Below are 20,292 nucleotides of genomic sequence, written 5' to 3'. Positions count from 1 at the left end.
TATAGTATACAGTATATAGTTGTCAAATGATTTTTTATAGCGTCAGATTCTTATACCACTTGGAATGATTTCCTCTTTTCCTCGCGTGCGTCGGTAAAAGCATTTACAGAAAACTAAAATAGAAAAAAGTTACAAAAATAAGGAAAGGAAAAAAAAGAAAGGTCTTTGTGGTAGGGCGGATCTACGAAAGTTACACATCAACCCTATTCAATCACATATGTATATGCGATTGCCCAAACGATGAATATCAGATACTTCGTACTCAAGATTAAACGTTATATTTCAAAGATTCAACCTGCCGACTACTGATAGTGGGTGTCGTTGATGTTAACCGCAGATACATGATGAATAGGATTCAAAATAGGTGATAAGCATCCAGATGAGCAGGTCTAAGCAGATTCGTTTACATCGCTGCACTTGTCTACTTTGAATGCGTGAGCAAGGTGCCGGATACCAGTCGAAGTAATACTTCATTTTCATTCTCCAACAGCAAAGGACGAGAAATCGATCGTTGAATCAGATCACCAGCAATCATTGGCTATCGAAGTACGCAGAAAAGTTTTTCATGAATTCAGAGTGGTTTTGTATAAAAAAACCAAATGGAAAATCGATATCATTGGTATCCAGCTCTCTAACTGTACAACTTCCATTCAACACGGAATAATTATCCAATCGATAAAAGCGAAAGAAAAAAACTCTTGTTCAAATTACCCAACAGTAGGTAGATGTATAAATGTGTATATTTAGAAGCTGGACGTTTCTCACTTTTCATCATTTTTGGACCAATGGCTGTGCCAAACTTTCTCTGCAGCTGCCACAAATATAATTTATATAAATCTAAAAAATCCTCATTAGTTTCCAGCTATACGACGAAACATCTGGAAGCATTTCACATACGTATGATCTCTCGAAGATTTACCCTACGAGTAATGTAATTTGTAATGCCACTTAAGTTGAAAATTTAAGGAAAAAAAAAAGAAAAACAACAGATCGAAACAACCGGATAGATATGTGTATCTCTAAAATAGATTTTTCATGTTCTCATTTTTTCGTATATTCTTTTTTTTGTATTTATCTTTTTTTATTCAATTATTATGATTATCGCTTTCCATAATTTTTTTCTCCAAAAATTGTTTCTTCTCCATTTCACAACTTCATGATTTGCCTCTCGATAATATACTTCATCAAGTGTTCGTAACATCGCATTACCTTTTACTTAATATAATAATTAATCATATAATAATTATCAATTAATAAACCATGTTTCTGCTTGTTCTATATTTCTTTCTCTCTTTTTCTCTCTCACTTTTTCACTTATTCACTTTCTCACTTATTACTCTCGCTCTTAAAATTCTTAATCGATAATATTCACTGAAAAGCACAAGTTACTGTTTATTTATGTTATTTTTTCATTCATGGTCTCAGAAACACAAAAATATTCTTGATGGATAATATCTTCTGTCAGATTTTCTTCAAAAACAAACGTTTCAAACTTAAAAGGCAAAAAATATCGTCCTGTTACGCATTTCCTTTTAACAAACAAATTAAAATTGACGTGTCGACAGTCCTGCGATTTTCAATTTAAATTCTAAGGAAAGTATTACCGCACAGGAGTTGGCATAGATGAATATATCTAGGCGAACGTACTTCCAAATTCAGCGCACATCATTTTTGATTATTCAGTTGAAAAATAGAGGCTGTACGTATTCATAATGCAATGCAATGCTTTGTGATCCGCCTATAACTGCATGCGCTAAACATTTGAATCTCCAGAACTTCTTTAAATGGAACTTTACTCAGTTGATATACAGTTTACAACGGTAGCTGTAAAAAAAAATTAAGTCAAATGGGCGGGGGCCATCTGCTATTTCTTATAATATGTAAATTTAGAAAAATATTGTAAATTACAAGAAAAAAGAAAAACACGAAACCAATGCTATCTACAGTTCTTTCTCTCTCTCTCTCTCGCTCTCTTTCTTTCTCTCTATTCTTCTATAAATTACAAGTCAAATCCGCTAAACAAACCATGAAATTTCATCTACCAGTACAAATATTTAAACGCTATAATTGGAATCGGCTTTGCGTGACACTTCCGAAACACCTCATCGGTTACACTCCAACTTGCATGTATACAATTGAAACTTTTAAAGCATCAGAATACCGTGCAGATATTGTAGAAATAATCACGACGCTCCACTGATCGTTTCATCGGAGAAATAGAAGATGACAGGCAAGTTAGTAAAAGTAGATATATATTCGCCAATTCCATATACCTATGCAGAATTCAATTGAAAAAATATCAACCAACGAGAAAAAGATTTACAGACACAAGTGATATATTTTAAATCTAAATCCGAGCGTGATGTTTGTCAGTGTCACCCATCCTCGTTCGTCAATGTGCTACTATCGATTAGAATTCTTTTTTCTTAGTTTTCATTTTTGTTTTTTTTTTTATCCACAGTTTTACACACTTCTTGCAATTGTCATGTATATTCAATTCCACATATAGATAAAACGTTCCGATTGGCTAGGAGAGGTTTTTGTTATCATTATGATTCTTCTTCTTTTCATTAAGTTTGTATTATTATTTATTTATTTTTTTTGTATTTTCTTTTTTTGATGGATTTTTTTTCATCATCTTCATCATTGTCATCTTTATCTTTTCTTCTTCAAAACGCATTTTGAAAGATAAAAAAAAGGTCCACAAATGTAAACAGCAACTACCAAGAGATGCTATTAATAACGTAGTTTGAATATTTTTTTGTGATTTTTTTTACTTTTTTTTGACGAAAAAACTTGTATTTTTTTTCTTTTTTTTCTCAAAGATAAATGGAAATATTGGGGGTAAGTGAGGGGAAGATGCGGTCTTTTGTTTCGAAACGCACTGTCAATGAATTTTCCACGTTTCTTGTATGAGGAGTAGAGGAGAGGGGAATTATAGATAAGTAAACGGATTGGTATCTATTGTAAACGAATCGAAGGAGAATATTGTGATTGAATCCAGGGGAAATGGGAAACGGGGGCAAGGGCTAAGTGGAGCGTGAAGATTTTAAAGATGTCTGCGAGGGGTTTAAGGTCAACGTGGGCTAGGGGCAGAAGGACTGGGTCGGGGGTCAGGCTCGCTCACTATGCTGTGGGGTAGAACAGGCAACCCACCGGCTGGAGGCGCAGAAGCTGGACCTCCCGCACCTCCGCCACCAACTGAGGGGCCAGTTGGTCCCGTGGGTCCACCTCCACCGCCAGCCCCTGCGGAAGAATTAGGCCCACCGCCTCCTCCACCCCCTCCGACAACTGAATGACCACCGGGAGGCGGCGGGGCCGAGTCATGAGGGGTCGTCGAATGCGCTTGCTGTACAGGTAGAGCTCCTGTGTAGTAACCACCGTTAATCCCTTCTGGATAACTACTGCAAAATAAAATCAAACAAAGGTATTGTTTGATTATGTGTGTTGTTTATCTTTATTAATATGAAAAAAAAAATAATTATAATAATAAATATAAAAATAGGGAGGAACAATCAACTGTCTCAACGTTTTTCATTATCAATCAGGGGGATTCTTTTTTTTGTTCTCTTTGCGGATGATCATTCAATTCATTTTCATTTTATTTCACTTTATCTTTGTTTCAGATAAAATAATTTTGGAAATAATTCGAACTTTTCCTTCCAAAAAAATAATTTGACTGGAAGAATTCGGCATTTTACGAAAACGTATGATACCAGATTGTCGCATTATTTGGCCGAATGCATCTTGAAAGTTTGGTTCATAATTCATTTGAATGATTTCTTTTTTTTTTTGTGCTTTTTTTCTTGTTTTAATTTGAAGGCTATAGCCTTACCTATTTTTTTTGGGCAAAATTCTCAACCCCTTTGGAATTAATCAAGGGATCTATATATGACATCTTTTGACCTGTAGAATTGAAAAATGACAATTAAATAGACGAAATTCAGATAACAAATAATGCAGAACTGATTTCATTAAATTTCGACTCAACAGAAAACCAAAAAAAAAAAAATTTACATCGCACAGCATTGATATCTGATATATAGAATCAAAACACTTAGCAGTTACATTCCACCGGCAAAATAGAAAGTCATAGAGAAAAAAAAGCCGCCATACAAATAATTCTTTTAATTGAAAACTTCTCACTTATATTTTGTCATTGTTCATAATGACTTGAAATATTTTATTAGTTGGTCAAATGTTTGCATAAGCTCGAAATGGATTCCATACATTAGGTGTGAGTATAAATTTCAACATGCTGACTCGACATCATATCCGTGAAAAAAAATAAATATAAAAAACTTGATAAAGTTGCGCCTGCGAATGAAAGCTGATGATCTTCCTCATAGATTAAAGTATGAACATCCTTTGTATGAATCCTGTCGATGAGTACGATGTCGTGACCATAAGAACTTTTGAAGTTGTCCAACATATTGTTTGTGACTCAGGTAACAGACAAATATTCTGAGTTGGTTGATGGACGAGAATTATTTTAGTACCGAAGCAATCACAGGCAAGAACGAGTTAGTGCGGATAATGTATCAATGAAAATAACAATTCATTGACAATGGTTACAATGTAACGGGATTCTCCATTGATTTGTAAATTCTGTACACCTGGTAAACTATGAATACTGTAGAAGGCGGCCTTGTAAATATTAGGTATACATCCGAAATTTGAAGCACCAGGAATATTAATAATTAAATTTTATGGTCAGTAGAGATTAGCAGCATTCGGTATAGAGGAACAAAAAAAAAAAAAAAAAAATAAGAGAGAAAAGATAGAAAGAAAAAAATAATGAAGGTGAAATTGTGTACTTCATAATAATACACTTGGTTGAAATATGGTTGCAAAAAAGTAATTTATCAAAAATACAGAATAAATTTACAAATGTAAAAGTAAGATAGTTCCATCATAACATTATTTTTTCAGAAAAAATAAGAACAAAACAAGATGAAAACAATACACTGGTTTCTTTAGTCTTCGCTCGGTCCTCTATATCGATAGATTGCATATGTATAACTGTCACCATATAACATATACTATAACCTTTTAATTAAATCTAATCCTAAATTATGAAAATTTACACTATGCGTTCTAGTTTTCTTTTTTTTTCTTGTTTTTAATTATCCAATATTATCATTATGATTAGTTCAGACCAATTAAATAAGCTACAAACTTTCTTGGGAGGATTAATCACAAGCAGATTAGCGCCTGAATTATATTCTCAACGATGTAACAAACACCCTTTGGATATTTATAGTATACTGGATCGGTAAATTATCAAACTCACCCAGTAGATGATAGGAAGTACTCCTTGTTCACACAGTTGCGAAGACAATCGGGAATGCGACCGACAATAGCACGTCTTATTTCACTGGCAGCCATTTCACGAAGTTCTGTGCAACTTGCGTCGCTATAGAACGCAGCATGTGGTGTGCACAACAGATTTGGTGCATCCTTCAACGGACCTAAACAACAAATATTAATTCAATTGATATTTATATTACATTGCATAATGTGCTGTGATAGCAGAAGTGAGGTGTTTCGAGGTAAAAAGACAATGAGAAAACTGGCATGCAAATTGTCCTCATAGATATTTTGTCCCGATAAAAATTTTATATTAAACACGACCATGCAATCACAAAAAATTAAAACCAGGGATGGAATGGATACCGGCTGGACGAAAAGCATTTTAGTACTTCGATAAGTATTTCAAGGAAGTCAATCTTTCTCAAATATCGCATTGAGTTAATCTATGCCAATATTAATGTTAAATTTAAATGCATATTAGTTGGCAATGTTCTCCATTAGGCCAGAAATGACTCACATTGGGCAGACTGACCCTGAAAGACATTGTAGGGCTCATTCTCATGGACGTCAAGTGCCGCAGCACGGATACGCTCCTGTTTGAGCGCTGCAGCTAACGCATCATCGTCGACCAAACCACCTCGCGCTGTATTAACCAAAAACGCACCGGGTCTCATCTGGAATGTTAAAGAATTATTTATAACGCTATCCCATTACATTGAAATCCCTTTGCATAGGTTTTGATACCAGATTCTTTCATCTTCTCATCGATAGTTACCTGTTTGATCGTGTATTCGTTGATTAGGTGGTGATTGTGCTCGTTCAAGGTGCAGTGTAAAGATACACAGTCTGATTGGAACAGGAGGTCCTAAGCATAAACACATATTTTAACTTAAAACCGTGTAATTCGGTGAACGGTCAACAATTTCTTGCCTCCACATCATCGAATTCAGTGACTCTACCTGTAGCGTATAAACCCTAGTGAGACCCAGGGACTTTTCGATGCCGTCGGGAAGGTACGGGTCATAGAAGATGACATTGAAGCCAAATGCCTTGGCACGTAGCGCGACAGCTGAGCCAATCCTACCAAGCCCAACGATACCGAGTGTGTCTCCACGTATCCTTGCACAGCCTTGCGCTGCTTCTCTCACCTGAGTTCATGGCGGTTTGAATAATATTTAATCATGAAAAACTTTTCTGCCCAAAATAGGTATTTCAATAGCTATTATATTTTAGTGTTCATCACCTGTTCAGGTCCTGTGAATTTCTTGCCCTCACGGACCATATTTGCAAGCCAGTAGGTACGTCGGTAGAGATTTAGAATCAGACACAAAGTGGTATCTGCTACTTCTTCAACCCCGTATCCAGGTACATTACATACAGCAATACCAAGTTCACCAGCTGCTTTTACGTCAATATTGTCCACTCCGGAGCCAATCCTCACAATGATGCGAAGAGTTTTGAATTTTTCAAGGTCTTCCTTTGTCAGGATAATAGTGTGCCACATCAATGCACCCACTGCTTCATTTAATACCTGAAGATAGTAAAGTAGTTCTTTGTAGCAGAAGAAATGAGTAACAAGAATGACTTCTGCTGAATAATTACAGAGTGTATCATAGTTTGGATAGGCCATCATAATATAGCTCACCTTTTCGTGAATCTCTGAAGTAGATTGAGCGTCACAGAAGGCCACTGTGGCAACGTCTTTGAGTATAGGCATTTCAATGGAACAGTCTCGGCCATCGAGAAGGGCGACAAGCGGTCTGGTCTGAATGGGTCCATTAGCAATCGGACCCCTCAGGCTATCCATACGAGGGCGTTTGGGCATCATCTTCCGTTTGTCCATCGGTCAAACAGCCCCCCCTATTTTTATTTATTTTATTTTCAATATCTTTCTTTAAATTTTATCAAACTCCTACGCTAGGAGTTTCACAATCCCTCGTAACTTCCTCTTGTGATTCTTGTTTTCCCGTTTACTACTTTTACTTCAAACAAAGTCTTTGTAAAAGTTTTTTTTTTCTTCGTAGTCACAATATTTGCTTTTGTCACACAAACTCTTTTTGCAAAGCTGACTTCCGGTCGGTTTTTGGACAGGGACCGCCGAACCTCCAACGCATCACGATTTTTTGCAGAGCAGCTCCTGAAAAAAAATCGAAGACGACTTTTAGATTCGATTCACCAGAGTGTAAGAATTCTCAAATCAAGAATTCTGAATGCCAGTTTCAAATTCCAAAGACCTTTGAATATCAATCATTCAATATATTTTCTGATAAAATAGTTTTCCTAATTTGATTCCACCACAATATATCAATCAAATACATCGAGAAGTTTATACGTAATCATTCCTATAGAAGATTCCTTTATTTTAATACAACACAGAAAATTTTTTTTCCGACTTATTGGATCACCGCTTTACCTTTTAGGTTACCTCGGCGCGCGCCGGGTTACCACTGTTGAAATACACAAACTATTCTATTTCAAACGTACACTACAATCTCACAATAAACAAAGTGATTTATAGTTAACTTGCGTTATATTAAAAACAATAAAAAAAACCTCAATAAAAGTCCGTGTTTTATCAAAGGAAGACACTGAACGCGGAGAGAGCAAATGGCTGGGGCTGATGTTTTTGGAAAGGTTAGTACCGATGGCGTTGGTCAGTGGGTGAACGATTTCAACACTCCCAAAACACTAACTAGTCCTCTTATTAAAATTACACAAATATTTCACATCATCTATCAATTATTAATAAAACAAATTTAAATCCACCTCTAACTTTTCAACCATACATCCAACAATACGTATAAATATTTTTTATCCCACTCTCTCGTCCTCCTTTTTTCCTTTCGTTTTTCTTTTTCGTTTCTTTTGCTTTCTTTCCTTGAACTTGAAACGATTCAACGAGTTGACGCGAACGCGGCATAAGTTCCTTCCTGTGCTTTTTACGATGGGTTATAGAAGCGGGAAAACTTGGAACTAACACAACACACTATAGAAAAACCACAAAACTCTGAATGGTGGCGCCCTTCAATAGTCAGTACGTCACTTCCCCCACTATTATCTCCACCCCCTCGTGAGCCGATAGAAATGTAATTCTTGAACTAGTCTGGATTGTTCGTGATCCCGAACGATTTGAACCTTTTTTCATTATTATTTCCGGTCAGCCGTAATATCGAATATTATTTTTAGACAAGCTAATTATAATATATTGTATACTCTGATAGTTATTTTCTGACCTTGCAAAATCAGATCGTCAAAGTAATCATGATAATATTTTTCATCTTTTACAGGGGGAAAAAACTCCAAACGAAAAGGGTGAAAGGGAAGAAAAAAAAATAGAAAATAATAAGATAAAAAAAGAAACTAAGGTTGATTTAGAGGAATAAAACGATATGTGGCCCGCGCGGAGGCTATAAAATTGGATCACTGCTAGCATCAGCTAAAAATGTGCAGATACGTTACTAACACTAGAATGCAACCCCAGCACTTGGGCACATGTTGTGCCAACTCAGCGTGAAATATATATAAAGCTCGTATCATCATCTCAAAGAAAATGCATAGAACATTTATTAGTGCTTATTCAACACCGAGGAAAGAGACAAAAACAAACAAAACAAAAATTGATAAGAAGAAAACTATAATTGTGTCTAGTCTTAATGAAATGACGATGCAGCGCCCTATACGTATGTATGTGTAAATAGATACACCTCGAGATACACCCCAAATTTTCAACCCTTATAACCTTGTCATTTTAAAAACTTGATGTGCAACAGAGTTTTCAGACTTAAGGACCGAAGTAGGGGAGTTTGAGAGAAAGTAGTAGGGGAAAGAGAAGTAGTAGTCGTAGGAGGGGGGGGAGGTGAGGGAAGGAGGAGGAAGAGGAGTACGGGCGAAGTTATCCAATTATTGTCTAACCTGGGAGCAACTTTACCGGGTAAGCTTGAGAGTGAGGAGGAAAGCTGTAGCAGTAGCAGCAGCAGCAACCAGTAAGTGAAGGTTTGGTGTTGGACGAAGCGAGAGCTATACATAGAAAGTTGGCGAGGGTAAAACTCACCCCCCTGTACAATCGAGGCACGATAAAGTAAAGTTTGTTTCAAAACTCGACGCAGGGGTGCCCTTCTCCGACTGTTATTGGTGAAACGTGAGATTTAAATTATCCTTAAATCTGGACCACTGTCGGGGGAGGCAAAGGGGGTACGAGGAGAGCACGAAAGAGGAAAGGAAAGATTGGAAGGAGGGAGAAGCGCTCGGTTAGCAAACCTGTAATCAATGATGGTCTCGTTTGACAATTGGGTCGATTCCATTCGGAATGTTTCGCCAAGTATAAGCGTGCAGCTTGCTACCGCTGCTGTTGCTGTTGCTCTTGCTGACGTCCTCAACTCATCGTATAAATATGCATATTTACGTATATAAAATAGATGTGTAATTCATTGCACTGTATATAATCACAATTACTAGAAAGAGAACATATACTATAGCATTATGTAGGCGTTACGTTTCATATACGTATATTAAAACCGTAATACAAAGACCCGTCCATGTAGGTATAGATATGCATAAATGTACTACATAAGTAAGGTGTGAATATGACCGCGCGATTACGTGTCTGACTTTAATAAAGTTAACAAATCTCACGTAGTGTTACATTTCTTATTTACATATTACAAAGGAAAAAAACAAGAGGGAAAAAACCGACGATACCGATTAGTTAGATACTCGCTAGATTTTAAATAATTAATACAAGACGCAAATTTTTTCACTTTTTTTTCTGAATTTGACCATTTTATGATGAATGACCAACCGATAAATTAGAAAATGTACGGAATTAGGTTAGAGATATATCATCCACAACGATTGCATGTAATACGTACCTGTGTAACACTATACGTGTATAAAACGTTCGAACACCTTGATTGTCTTTCAAGTAATTTATGAAACTCGTTACAACAGATAAGCCATATTTGACACGGGTATAAAATGTGAAGAAACGCATTTACTGCGAAAAGTGTTGAAAGATATATTTATATATAATATAATAAATATAAAAGTTGTTTCTCGCGTGCTGCACCACTTGAGCGGCAGCCCCTGGCTATATAGCTTTGCAAAGTTACTTTCCATGTTGTAATACAAGTCAACCCCCAAATAGAAAAAAGAAAAAATAGTTCGAAGTTGAGAACCTCTTGACGAAAAATAGTTTTCGCAGTCCAAGAACTTCTACTTCTTCGTCGTACCCGCTGCAACTTTAGCTTCACTTTTACAAACTTTATAAGTTTTTTCCCCCCATATCATTTCATTTTTTTCTCTTTATTTAATTTATTTTTCTCTTTTTTTTTTAACCCGATGTGACTCCACTTCACTAAACTGTACTCATTTCATTAAATAATTTTCTTCCCTCACATTTTAGATTGGTTTTTTCTCTTCTTCCTACCTTCATGTATTTCGAGGAGGAAAAGAACCAGCAATCGCTCACCAATAAGAGAAAACGGATTTTAATTAGGCGAGTTGAAAACTGTCCACGTGCATAAGAAAATTAATATAAGATCTAGCGGTTTTAGGGCGCGGGTGAAGAATATATTAAAAAAAAAAAGGAAATCAGAAAAAGCTCTTGTTGTTCCCTCCTCAATTGTTGGTGGATTCGTCTATCACTCGATTTTTACGAAGAGTGCAACAACAGTCCTCCTTCCTTTCGTTGGAAGAAGGAAGACTACTTAAAGTTGTATGAAAGTTTTTCTCAGCAGCAAAGTTAACTCAGTTAAGTTTCTGCGCTCTTGAAGGGAAACTTGGCCCCGAACTCCCCTGCGCCCTCGCTCTTTCTCTTTCTACACCGTTCATTTCCCGAGCTGCCTCAAAATCACCTTTTTTCTATACCATTGCTCTATGCACGTACTGCATGCATCTGTTACAAATGTATAGTCATGTAAATAAGGTAACAAGTACCTCAAATATCACCGTATACCATACATATTTTTGCTAGATCATAAAATCCAACAGAAGTGTAGCATGTGATTTGTCATGCGGAGGACGAGATTAATTTGTCGGTTAGTTTTTTTTATTTTTTTTCGTCTTCACACAAACTATGAGCGAATAAAAGCTGAAACGATGTTTTTACGCACGTAAACCGAAAAACGAGTAGATAATGCTTGAAAATGGAACACCCCCTATGGACCACTTCCCTCTTTACTCCAACGTATCTATTGTTTTTTTTTCTCTTTCTTTTTCTCGCCCCCATTTCGACCATGCCAAGTCTTATGAGAATTATATGGGTCCATTATCCAAGCTCCCCTGTATGTACAACATACATGGATAAAACAATGCCTATTACAAGACGTTATCGACGTACACGTGGATCGTGTGTAAAATCGTGCGGGTTAAGTTTCTAGCGCTGGTGATGTTGCTGAAAAAGAAACGTTGAAGATCGTCGTTATTACTTTACACGCATCCGGCCTGTATCCACCCCATTTCCTTTCCTTGTTAACTGACGCGACGACCAACTATTGACTGCACGTACTTATATGGATATTACTATCGCACGCAATACGGTATGTATACGCACACGCACGCAGTGGTGATTCGAAAGAAAATAAAATCTGCTCCAGAATTCAAATCCTATGAAACTTCACGAACTCGACTCGGACCTTACGGAATTGAAACATGTTTTTCTTGTTGCAATAACTTCTCTCGACACACGCGAATGCGAATTTAAATAAGGTTTTAAAAATACATTCCCATCGGTTGAATTTAAAACCCAAATGGAAACGGGCTGAAAAAAAGTCGAACGATTGCCATGAATTGAAAACGGTCATCGGATTATACAGAATCTTGAATGTCGATGAACTTAGTTTTTTTTTGCCTCATTCCTTTCGGCAAGTCGATATAAATTGACCAGAAGTATATCAAAATCGCAATGAATACATTAAGGTTACATATCTTATTGTTAGTAGGTACGTATCTAAGAGATTGAAGGAATGCACGCCGAACGAGCTACTCGGCCTTGAGTGTGGAGCGCCGCTATGATCGGAAGAATCGGAGTCGAGGTCCGAGTCGTCGTCGAGACCCGCGCAACTCAAAACCGCACACGGATACCATACGATACGATACGATGGGATGGAATGGAATGGGATGAGATGGAATGGGATGAGATGAGCGCGCGCGCGCACGCAACGTAACGTACGTATCTCTTCTCTACCCATACGCACGTTGTAATAATATGAGTCGTCGTTCGGTTCGTTTCGGTTTGGTTTCTACCTCCTCTCTCTTCCATACATCCCATTCGTCCAATCGTCGATCCCTGTATCCCCACAGCATAGAGAATAGGAGGAAGGATGAAACAACGACCGCGACGCGTCGCGTCGCTTCGACACAGACGGGCTGGCGTTAAAGTACGTTTTGTTAGAAAATATACCATTTTAATTTACCGCTACTTAACGTCGAGCAGAGAATAGGATGGAAGAACATACGCACGGACAATTTGCAACTAATTTTATGTGACTCGTACATTACTTGCGAATATATTTCTAATGTATTCATAGACTGCGGAGACAAAAATCCACATGGGGAAGAAAATGACGCAAAAAAAAAAAAACTTTGCAAAAGCTTGGTTCCTAATGAATTTCGCAATTACGCATCCGTTGTAAAGAAAATGATGTTCCAATAGATCCCGCAAAGGTGATGCATTACCTACCCGAGGAGGATTGGTAAGAATTACAACGATTGATCCTAATAATAATTCATAGCATGTATATTCGAATACGATCAGAGTTCGCCGTGTAACTCATCTACGAAAAAATGGAGGAGAAAATGACGAGAATTTTTGTTTCAGCAACAGCGTTGTAACGGAAAATGAATTGAGCGACAAGTGCGTGAAAGTCCTCCGTCGTCGCGGTATGATGGCGGATATATAGGTGAGTACAAAATGGTGAGAGGTTAGTACATAAAGAGGAGGAGGAGGTTGAGGAGAGATATGTATAAGGGAGAAGTCGTTGTCGTCGTTGTGGGTGAAGGGGGAGAATTGTGAGAGAGGGAAAGAGGATCGGAATAAAAAAAGAGCACAGGGAAAAGGAGAGAGGGGAGAAAAGGAGTTGGTCACCGCCTTCCGCGAGACGGTCGCGAGAGTTGCACCAGACAATGACGACGCCCGCTCCTTCTATCCTACTACGTCATGTCTGCACGCAGTCGGAATTAACCCCTCATCCAGAGAAGGGAGGAACCTCCCCGCGCAACATCCGATTCTGAATCTCCGTCATTTACGAATTGCGACTTCCCCGAAAATATATGTGTGAAAATAACCGTAGGGATACCAGCGATCCGATACCCGAACGTTGACGGAAACGTGTAGGTATTCGGCGACGACTCTTGTCTTTCCAACTGATCAGATAAATAATGAATAAATGACGGGAATCGGTAATCGTTGGAACGATTGGAAAAAAATTCATCATCGTTATAATTATGATAACTATAAAAATTTCGGTTGAAAATAATATTTCCGTTCGTATATGTAATATATTAACGATTCAATCGAACAGATAAGAGAGTGGTCATTAAGAAATGATGGGCGAATAACTTATCGCGTCTCAACCTTGCCCAACCTAACGTAATCTAACATCAAGAGAAACACCTGTTCGAACTCTACGCGCGAGTAAACTCCATTATAAATGTATAGTGGGTAGTCGAAACTTGTATTTTCCCTCTTTCAAATCCTACACACGATAAACATCACAATATATAATAACAAATCACTTCGGAGAGCAAGATATGTAAAAACCAGTTAATTTGGATGGTCAAAAAGAGAGAAAAAAGTCTCGGGTACCTTCGAAGTACGTCATGTATAATGTATACCAGAATTCATGATCACGAACTTGCAATTACTCGTGACCCACACCTTTCGCCGTAGATGGAGGGAAATTTAAAGCACAAATCTCGAACGAATTGCTACAATTTTCACGACTCCATACAATCTGAAAAAATGCACAAATCTCGAGGTGTGAGAATGCGAAGAGTGATCGAAAAAGTAACTAAATGAATAAGGAAGAAAAACAGGTGACGGGTTAAATCGTCGGGGAAGTGAGAAGGTCCTGAGTTCGGGGGTTTTTGGTATAGTTAGCAGAGGTAGGGTGGCATCTTGACTCCTAGTGTGGAGTGTGGCAAGCAATGGCCGGCCCCGATCGATGTCTCGCCAACTTCCCCACACCCTTATACTAAGCTGCTTCTGCTTTCTGCTCGCTAGCAATCTAACTGCTGCTATTGGTGCTGCCGCAGGGGTGTTAGCAAGTAGTAAAGGAGACAGAAATACAAGAGATTCTATAGCACTGTGCAGGTGCATACCATTACACAAGAGAAAAAAAAAAAAAAAAAAAAAACCAAGAAAAAAGCCCAAGAAAAGGGATGGAGTATAGCGAGTCGTCGCGATAAAGGGGATGAAAAGAGAAGGAAAAGTTGTGGGCAACATCGCTCACTTTCAGTTTCCGTTGAAACAAGAAGTCGATTTATAATGGCGACCTATACGCAATCCCCGTGCAACCCCCGTACGCAACGCAATCTGCGTGCTGCATACACGTAACAACGATTCTCATGAAAGAGAATGAATGAATAAAAATCAAAAAAAAAATAAAATAAACTGTTTTCAAACATATCTATAATATGTACATCAGCGTTCTAGAGAATGAAAGTTCTCTCGTCTTATTTGTTATATACCTACATATGTACCACGTATGCCGCGTGCCAAAGCAGCGTTTCAACGCCAAGAGCATGTATATAGGGGTAGGTATGTAACAAGTTTGAAACGAAGTTTTCGTAACCAAAAACTTTCGCCATTCGACAAGAGAAAAAAACTAAAACAAAAATGGAATAAGGAGAAAAATGTATAAATAAAAACAAGAGTGAAATTTTGTCCCTTCGTGTCCTTAGAGACAAGTTCATTAAATAGCATTTTTGGTAAGGCTGTATTAATTGTCGGTAAGAAAAACTGCGCTCTTATCGTTTTTCTTGATTCCGTAATGTCATAAAGGATTCACGTGACTCAAATCAGTATGTAAAACCTATAAGTCGTTTACATAAATCTTCAATGATTGTTACGTCGTGTTGTGTTGCGTTGAATTTATATGCGTATCTATACCGTACGTTTATGTATCCTAGGCCAACGTAGCACGCCTCACGCTGCTGTACCAGAGGGAGTGTTACGAAATTGACGTTTAAAAGGGGTTGAACACAAAAGCAGAACGAGCAAAGAGTAGTTAGTACAGTTAGTAGTAGTAGTAGTATAGTCGTAGTAATAGTACCAGTAGAAGTGGATGGAGTATAGTACAAATATAGAAGTAGGAAGAATATGTACTGTATACCTTAATTCCAAGTTACACTCACCTAATATTACAATTCGCAAACCCTTGTAATCTAATCCTTTTACCTTTCCCTCCCCCCCTTCCCTTTTATTCTTGTCACTCAAAACTTTACCTAAATCTATGCGAATAGTTGTTACGGTGGCAATGATAAAAAAAAAAAAAGTTTTTCGGAAACTAAATTTTGAAAATAAATATGAAGAAAAGGTGATGCAAGGAGCAATTGAAAAAAAAAAATTTCCTCGTTCGTACGTTGAATAAATACGAGTTCATTGCAATTTCTAGCGTGAAGTTTCAATTGAAATTTTTGAATTCGGAACTCGACTCGGAAGGAACGGTATACATAAAGCGAAAGTTATACACGTAGGTGTGTACAGCGTGTAGAGACATATGAATAAATCCATACACATACATAGTATCTATAGAATAAAATTTTTGTTGTCGCGGAAGGCATTGAATTCATTCGCTGATATTCGCGTGACCTTAATCCTTTCGATCGTAATCGACTGACTACGTGGTGGTTTTTCGATGCCACCGGCTGCTCGCGTCGTGTTTCGCATATAAGGTACATAAGTTCATGTATATTTACTTGCACGCGTACATACGTATGTATAAACTACATTACAACATGTATGTAAGCTCGTGGTGTAAATTACACGTCGCAATGAAACGTCGCAATTTTTATGTTCAAACAAGACTTTTTTTCATTTATTTCTTTTTATTTGATGTATCTAATGTCACATATGGGAATATCGGTATTGTGATATTACGACACATGTATAATTATTTCAAGATAATTATTCTTTGTGCCTATATTATATCGTGAGAAGTGAGGAGAGAGTATTGAAAATTGAATAAATTAATAAATCGAGAAATTTTCTAGTGCTAACGAAAATCGAAAAAAGACAATTATTACTTGAGAAGAACGTCGTTAAGTCGCGTTACTTTTTGAGAATATGGGTCATCAACTTCACTGTGTAAACGTATTTACATACGTGTGAATAATTGCTGGTGCCGCTGCTGCCACTTTTTTTTTCTCTTTCCTTTTTCTTCTCTCTTCTCTTCGCTAAATTACGCAACGAATGTACGCCAGACTCCATTTTTTTATATCATTATATACGTGTGTAATATTGGTATACGTATCTTCGAAATAATTATTCAAATTGCGTTCTTTAATCTCGGTGAAATTACGTATATCATATTCGGAATTGAACGCTTTGATAGACGGACTTTTTGACCACTCGTTATATACCGATGATAAAAAGCTGACTGTGACGCCCTTCTTTTCATACATATACCTAATAAACAATTCTCAATAAATCATTTATTTATAACGAAACGTTCAATATAATTCTGAAGCTATAACATCCCTCCCTTGAATGATTTCTCGGTTTCTTTACCTAATTATTTTTTTTTGTTTTTCATTAATTAATTTATCGTAAATTTACTCTAAAGTTCTATACTCCTAAAGTACACGGTATGTAGGTGCAGGTATAACACAAGACGCAACGAAGCACAGCGCAATCCAATCTAACCTTGCCTAACTTAACCCGTTTGGAGTGTAGCTGGTCCCTTACGTTATTATTACCTTAAGTTAGGTCGTGAAACACATATAATGACGTAAGAGGAAAATTATTGTTATTCAAAATTACTTAATAATAATTATCATTATTATTAGTATTAAATATTTATTCTTCAATAAGAACAGAAGAAAAATATTTCTATTAAGTTCAATTAGTATAGTAGCGTGAAACTTTGTGAGCTATTTTTGAAATTTTTTTCGAACGATGAATGTGTGTAATTTTTTTTTACCCTCGATTAGATTCTTTCAAATGTTGGATTGTAATTTTATTATTTCCAATGAATATGTGGAATAAAATTGAACGGAGCTGTAACGGCGGTAAAGCAAAGTTGAGAGAGTTTATAGCGAGTAACTTATAGTAAAGCCTTCTAAACTACTAGGACTCTGTTACGACGACGACGACAAACGATGTAATAATAATCAGTAGTGACCGTTTAATTTACAAGCTAAAGGAACGGACGGACTGCGCTCGCGCGCGCGGTGACGACTAAAATGATGACAACGACGACGACGACATTTCGTCGTATGTATTATGAGTATGTAAGCTGTATATACATATGGGTACTTATAAGTTCCTTCTGTAACACGTATTTTATTATAACGGTTCATCCCACCAAACGGCGCACGGCGACTAGCTGCTCTTCTCGATAATTACTTTCCGTATGGTAGTAGAGTATGATGATAATAATAATAAACGTACACGATGCGTGCGGCATTTTAAAACAATGATTATAATAACAATAACGATGTTTAACCGCAATTGGAAAGGATTTTTTCCTTCTTATTCTTTCCAAAGAATAATCTCTAATTCTTGGGATATACTAGAGAAAATATGAAAAGTAATTAATAAATGTAAGACTTTGCTTTCTGTGTGTATTATCATACACATTAAGAATTAAAGACAAACTTCATGATTACTTATACCGATAATTATAATGATGCTGTTCAAGCTCTCCTATATAGGCTATTATGATAACGTGTGGTCTTATTGGTGTACGTATAGTATATGAAAGAAAAACGGTTAGTAGGGAGGTAAAATTACACGCGAGATAAGAGAGGGAGAGAGAGAGAGAGAGAGAGAGAGAGACAGAGAAATAGGATAAGTGTATAACAGAGCGTAGGCAAACGTAGATAGAGAAATACGTTTATGTGTATATACTATTATATGCATAGTAGAAATGAATGACATTCTGGAAGCGTCGATTTAAATGACGAAGGCTTATTACCAATTGCAGGCTTTTAAGGATAAGATTCTCTGCACTTATCATTATATCCGTCACGATTGAACTTCATAATTTTGTCAACCCATTGTTGAAAATTTGCGTACGATATTTTTCATCCGAAAACTGATAAAAATTATAGCTCTCCAATTTTCATATCTGAATACTCAGATTTATACATGGATAGCGGAATTTCTATCAGTAAGGTACGTATATTGGTATAACATGTGTTTGAAGGTAGTATGATATAGTCTAATCCCGTCGCTCACGCTTATCTTAAATGCCGTTTATTGTACACGTGTAAATATATGTATTGCGTGCGTATATATAGTATATGAAATATACATGTGCTCTGACTTCAAAGTATATTTATAGATCACATGCAAACTATTCAGCGTGGCGTTACTAATTCAAGAATCTCTTCAAGTTGTTACAGAGATATGAATATTTTTTTTATTGGATGTAAGAATATCGGTTAATTTGAAAATGTGTAAATTGATGCTGAAAATTCAACAATGGATAAAATACTTGTAGGATAAAATCGACTGAATGTATCTGTGCTCCAAAATTCTTTGGTACGATCATATTATTCATATAGTCTTGTTAAGAGGTTGAATAATCGTTGGTAAAAGCGACTCGATGAAAAATTAGATAACGTTTGGATAAATTCTTGTTCCGCCAAGTGTGCAGTATTCGAGACAGTTGAGTCTTGGAGAGTTATTTCGTTATCGAAAGTGAAAAGCAACGATTATAATGTACATTGCATATATTAAGCAAGGATTAAACTGGTGCTCATGTCTAACAGAAGACTGATTAGAAATACTAATTAGTCGATGGATGTGAAATTCTATTTTTTGAATAACAGTAAGATCTGCAGATCGAGTGCTTTCTCTGATCCATATTGGTGATCATGTATCGGTATTTCCCTAAAAAATTTGCTCATTCAACATCTTCAAAATTTGAGCTCCACTTTTCTCCGTGATAGATGGGCTAATGAGAGTTTTACTGGAGACGCGAACCGAATTGGACGAGTGGCGTCGGCGGCAGCGGCGGCAAGTCTCGCACACTCGAAAATCGAGAAGATGAGGATAAACTGTAAAGTAAATTAAAAGTAAATTCTGTTGGAGTAAAATTTTTGTGTTTATGAATGTAGCCGAGAGGTAAATTCGAACCTGCCGTGAGTGCTCAAAGAAAAATGTATTTCGTTAATGGGATAAAATGCGCGTGGTTTTAGTTCGGCGTTTCCTCGGCGTCTCCCGCCATATCATAAACTAACGTAAACGAAACCGTGTACGCATCTTCTAACATACACCCACAAAACGTTCACAAACACATACAGACATATTGTGTTAAAATATAATATGCGTCGGTGTGGACGCATGGAGAATTGTCGTAGCTACCGGCAAAACTATGATAAAATAATCGGCGGAATGGTTTTCAAATAAGTCTACTGACCTTTTTAATAGGAATAAATATTTCTCTTAGATGATTTAAGAGGTATATTAGCTGGCATACACCCTTCGAATTCACGGGTACACAACGTTGGGCCAACTTGGCGGTGTTTGGTCCCGGTTTCACCGGGATTTTATTATAGATTCTGGGCTTTTTATTACACAAATATGGGCCCAAGGGTCCCAAACACCCACCCGACACCCCACACTCGCGATAATTACACAATTGTCAAACGAAAGAACCAATAATTAACGGAGAAACGCTTGTGAAGCACGGCCGAACGACTCTCTCCCTCACTGGAGGAAAATGGCGGCACCGAACCAGCGAGCGCGCGCCTCCGATCCTATCCGAAATACGCCGAACCAAAAATTACAAATATTTTCACACACTATGCAGA

The 20,292-nt window shown here is 37.1% G+C and overlaps 1 protein-coding gene and 2 long non-coding RNA genes across 8 annotated transcripts; 2 read left to right on the top strand and 1 right to left on the bottom strand.

Annotated features, from left to right (window-relative positions):
• Nucleotides 1-722: 722 nt before the first annotated feature.
• LOC105685791 (C-terminal-binding protein) lies at nucleotides 723-20,265 on the bottom strand. 5 transcript variants are annotated; one of them, XM_012400203.3, is made up of 9 exons: nucleotides 19,899-20,259; nucleotides 6,959-7,450; nucleotides 6,557-6,844; nucleotides 6,273-6,461; nucleotides 6,089-6,178; nucleotides 5,831-5,987; nucleotides 5,294-5,471; nucleotides 3,836-3,906; nucleotides 3,268-3,404 (listed from the first exon to the last, which is right to left on the bottom strand). In XM_012400203.3, the coding sequence occupies exons 2-8, from the start codon at nucleotides 7,154-7,156 to the stop codon at nucleotides 3,873-3,875; spliced, it is 1,134 nt and encodes a 377-aa protein (XP_012255626.1). In that variant the 5' UTR covers nucleotides 7,157-7,450; nucleotides 19,899-20,259; the 3' UTR covers nucleotides 3,268-3,404; nucleotides 3,836-3,872. The 5 variants fall into 5 exon arrangements, with proteins under 5 accessions (XP_012255624.1, XP_012255621.1, XP_048506087.1 ...); XM_012400201.3 differs by lacking the exon at nucleotides 3,836-3,906 and having other exon boundaries at nucleotides 723-3,404; nucleotides 5,846-5,987; nucleotides 19,899-20,265; XM_012400198.3 differs by lacking the exon at nucleotides 3,836-3,906 and having other exon boundaries at nucleotides 723-3,404; nucleotides 19,899-20,247.
• LOC125499916 lies at nucleotides 8,215-10,587 on the top strand. 2 transcript variants are annotated; one of them, XR_007276958.1, is made up of 2 exons: nucleotides 8,215-8,347; nucleotides 8,601-10,587. It is a non-coding gene; the product is annotated as an uncharacterized LOC125499916 (long non-coding RNA). The 2 variants fall into 2 exon arrangements; XR_007276957.1 differs by lacking the exon at nucleotides 8,215-8,347 and adding an exon at nucleotides 8,358-8,469.
• Nucleotides 12,485-16,733, top strand: LOC125499917. The gene is made up of 3 exons (XR_007276959.1): nucleotides 12,485-12,689; nucleotides 12,840-13,004; nucleotides 13,130-16,733. It is a non-coding gene; the product is annotated as an uncharacterized LOC125499917 (long non-coding RNA).
• Nucleotides 20,266-20,292: the final 27 nt, after the last annotated feature.

This window comes from Athalia rosae, chromosome 2, assembly GCF_917208135.1.
Source record: "Athalia rosae chromosome 2, iyAthRosa1.1, whole genome shotgun sequence".
In the NCBI taxonomy this organism is placed as follows: domain Eukaryota; kingdom Metazoa; phylum Arthropoda; class Insecta; order Hymenoptera; family Athaliidae; genus Athalia; species Athalia rosae.
This window is presented reverse-complemented; position numbering and strand designations above follow the sequence as displayed.

Bases quoted from the DNA above. Each gene is read 5' to 3' on its own strand.
- LOC105685791 (XM_012400198.3), bottom strand. From the start codon at position 7,156: ATGGACAAACGGAAGATGATGCCCAAACGCCCTCGTATGGATAGCCTG. The intron at 6,179-6,272 runs GTAGAGTCACTG...GTTTATGCTTAG, and splicing joins CTAGGGTTTATACGCTACAG to GACCTCCTGTTCCAATCAGA. The intron at 3,405-5,293 runs GTGAGTTTGATA...TTTATTTTGCAG, and splicing joins TACTTCCTATCATCTACTGG to TAGTTATCCAGAAGGGATTA.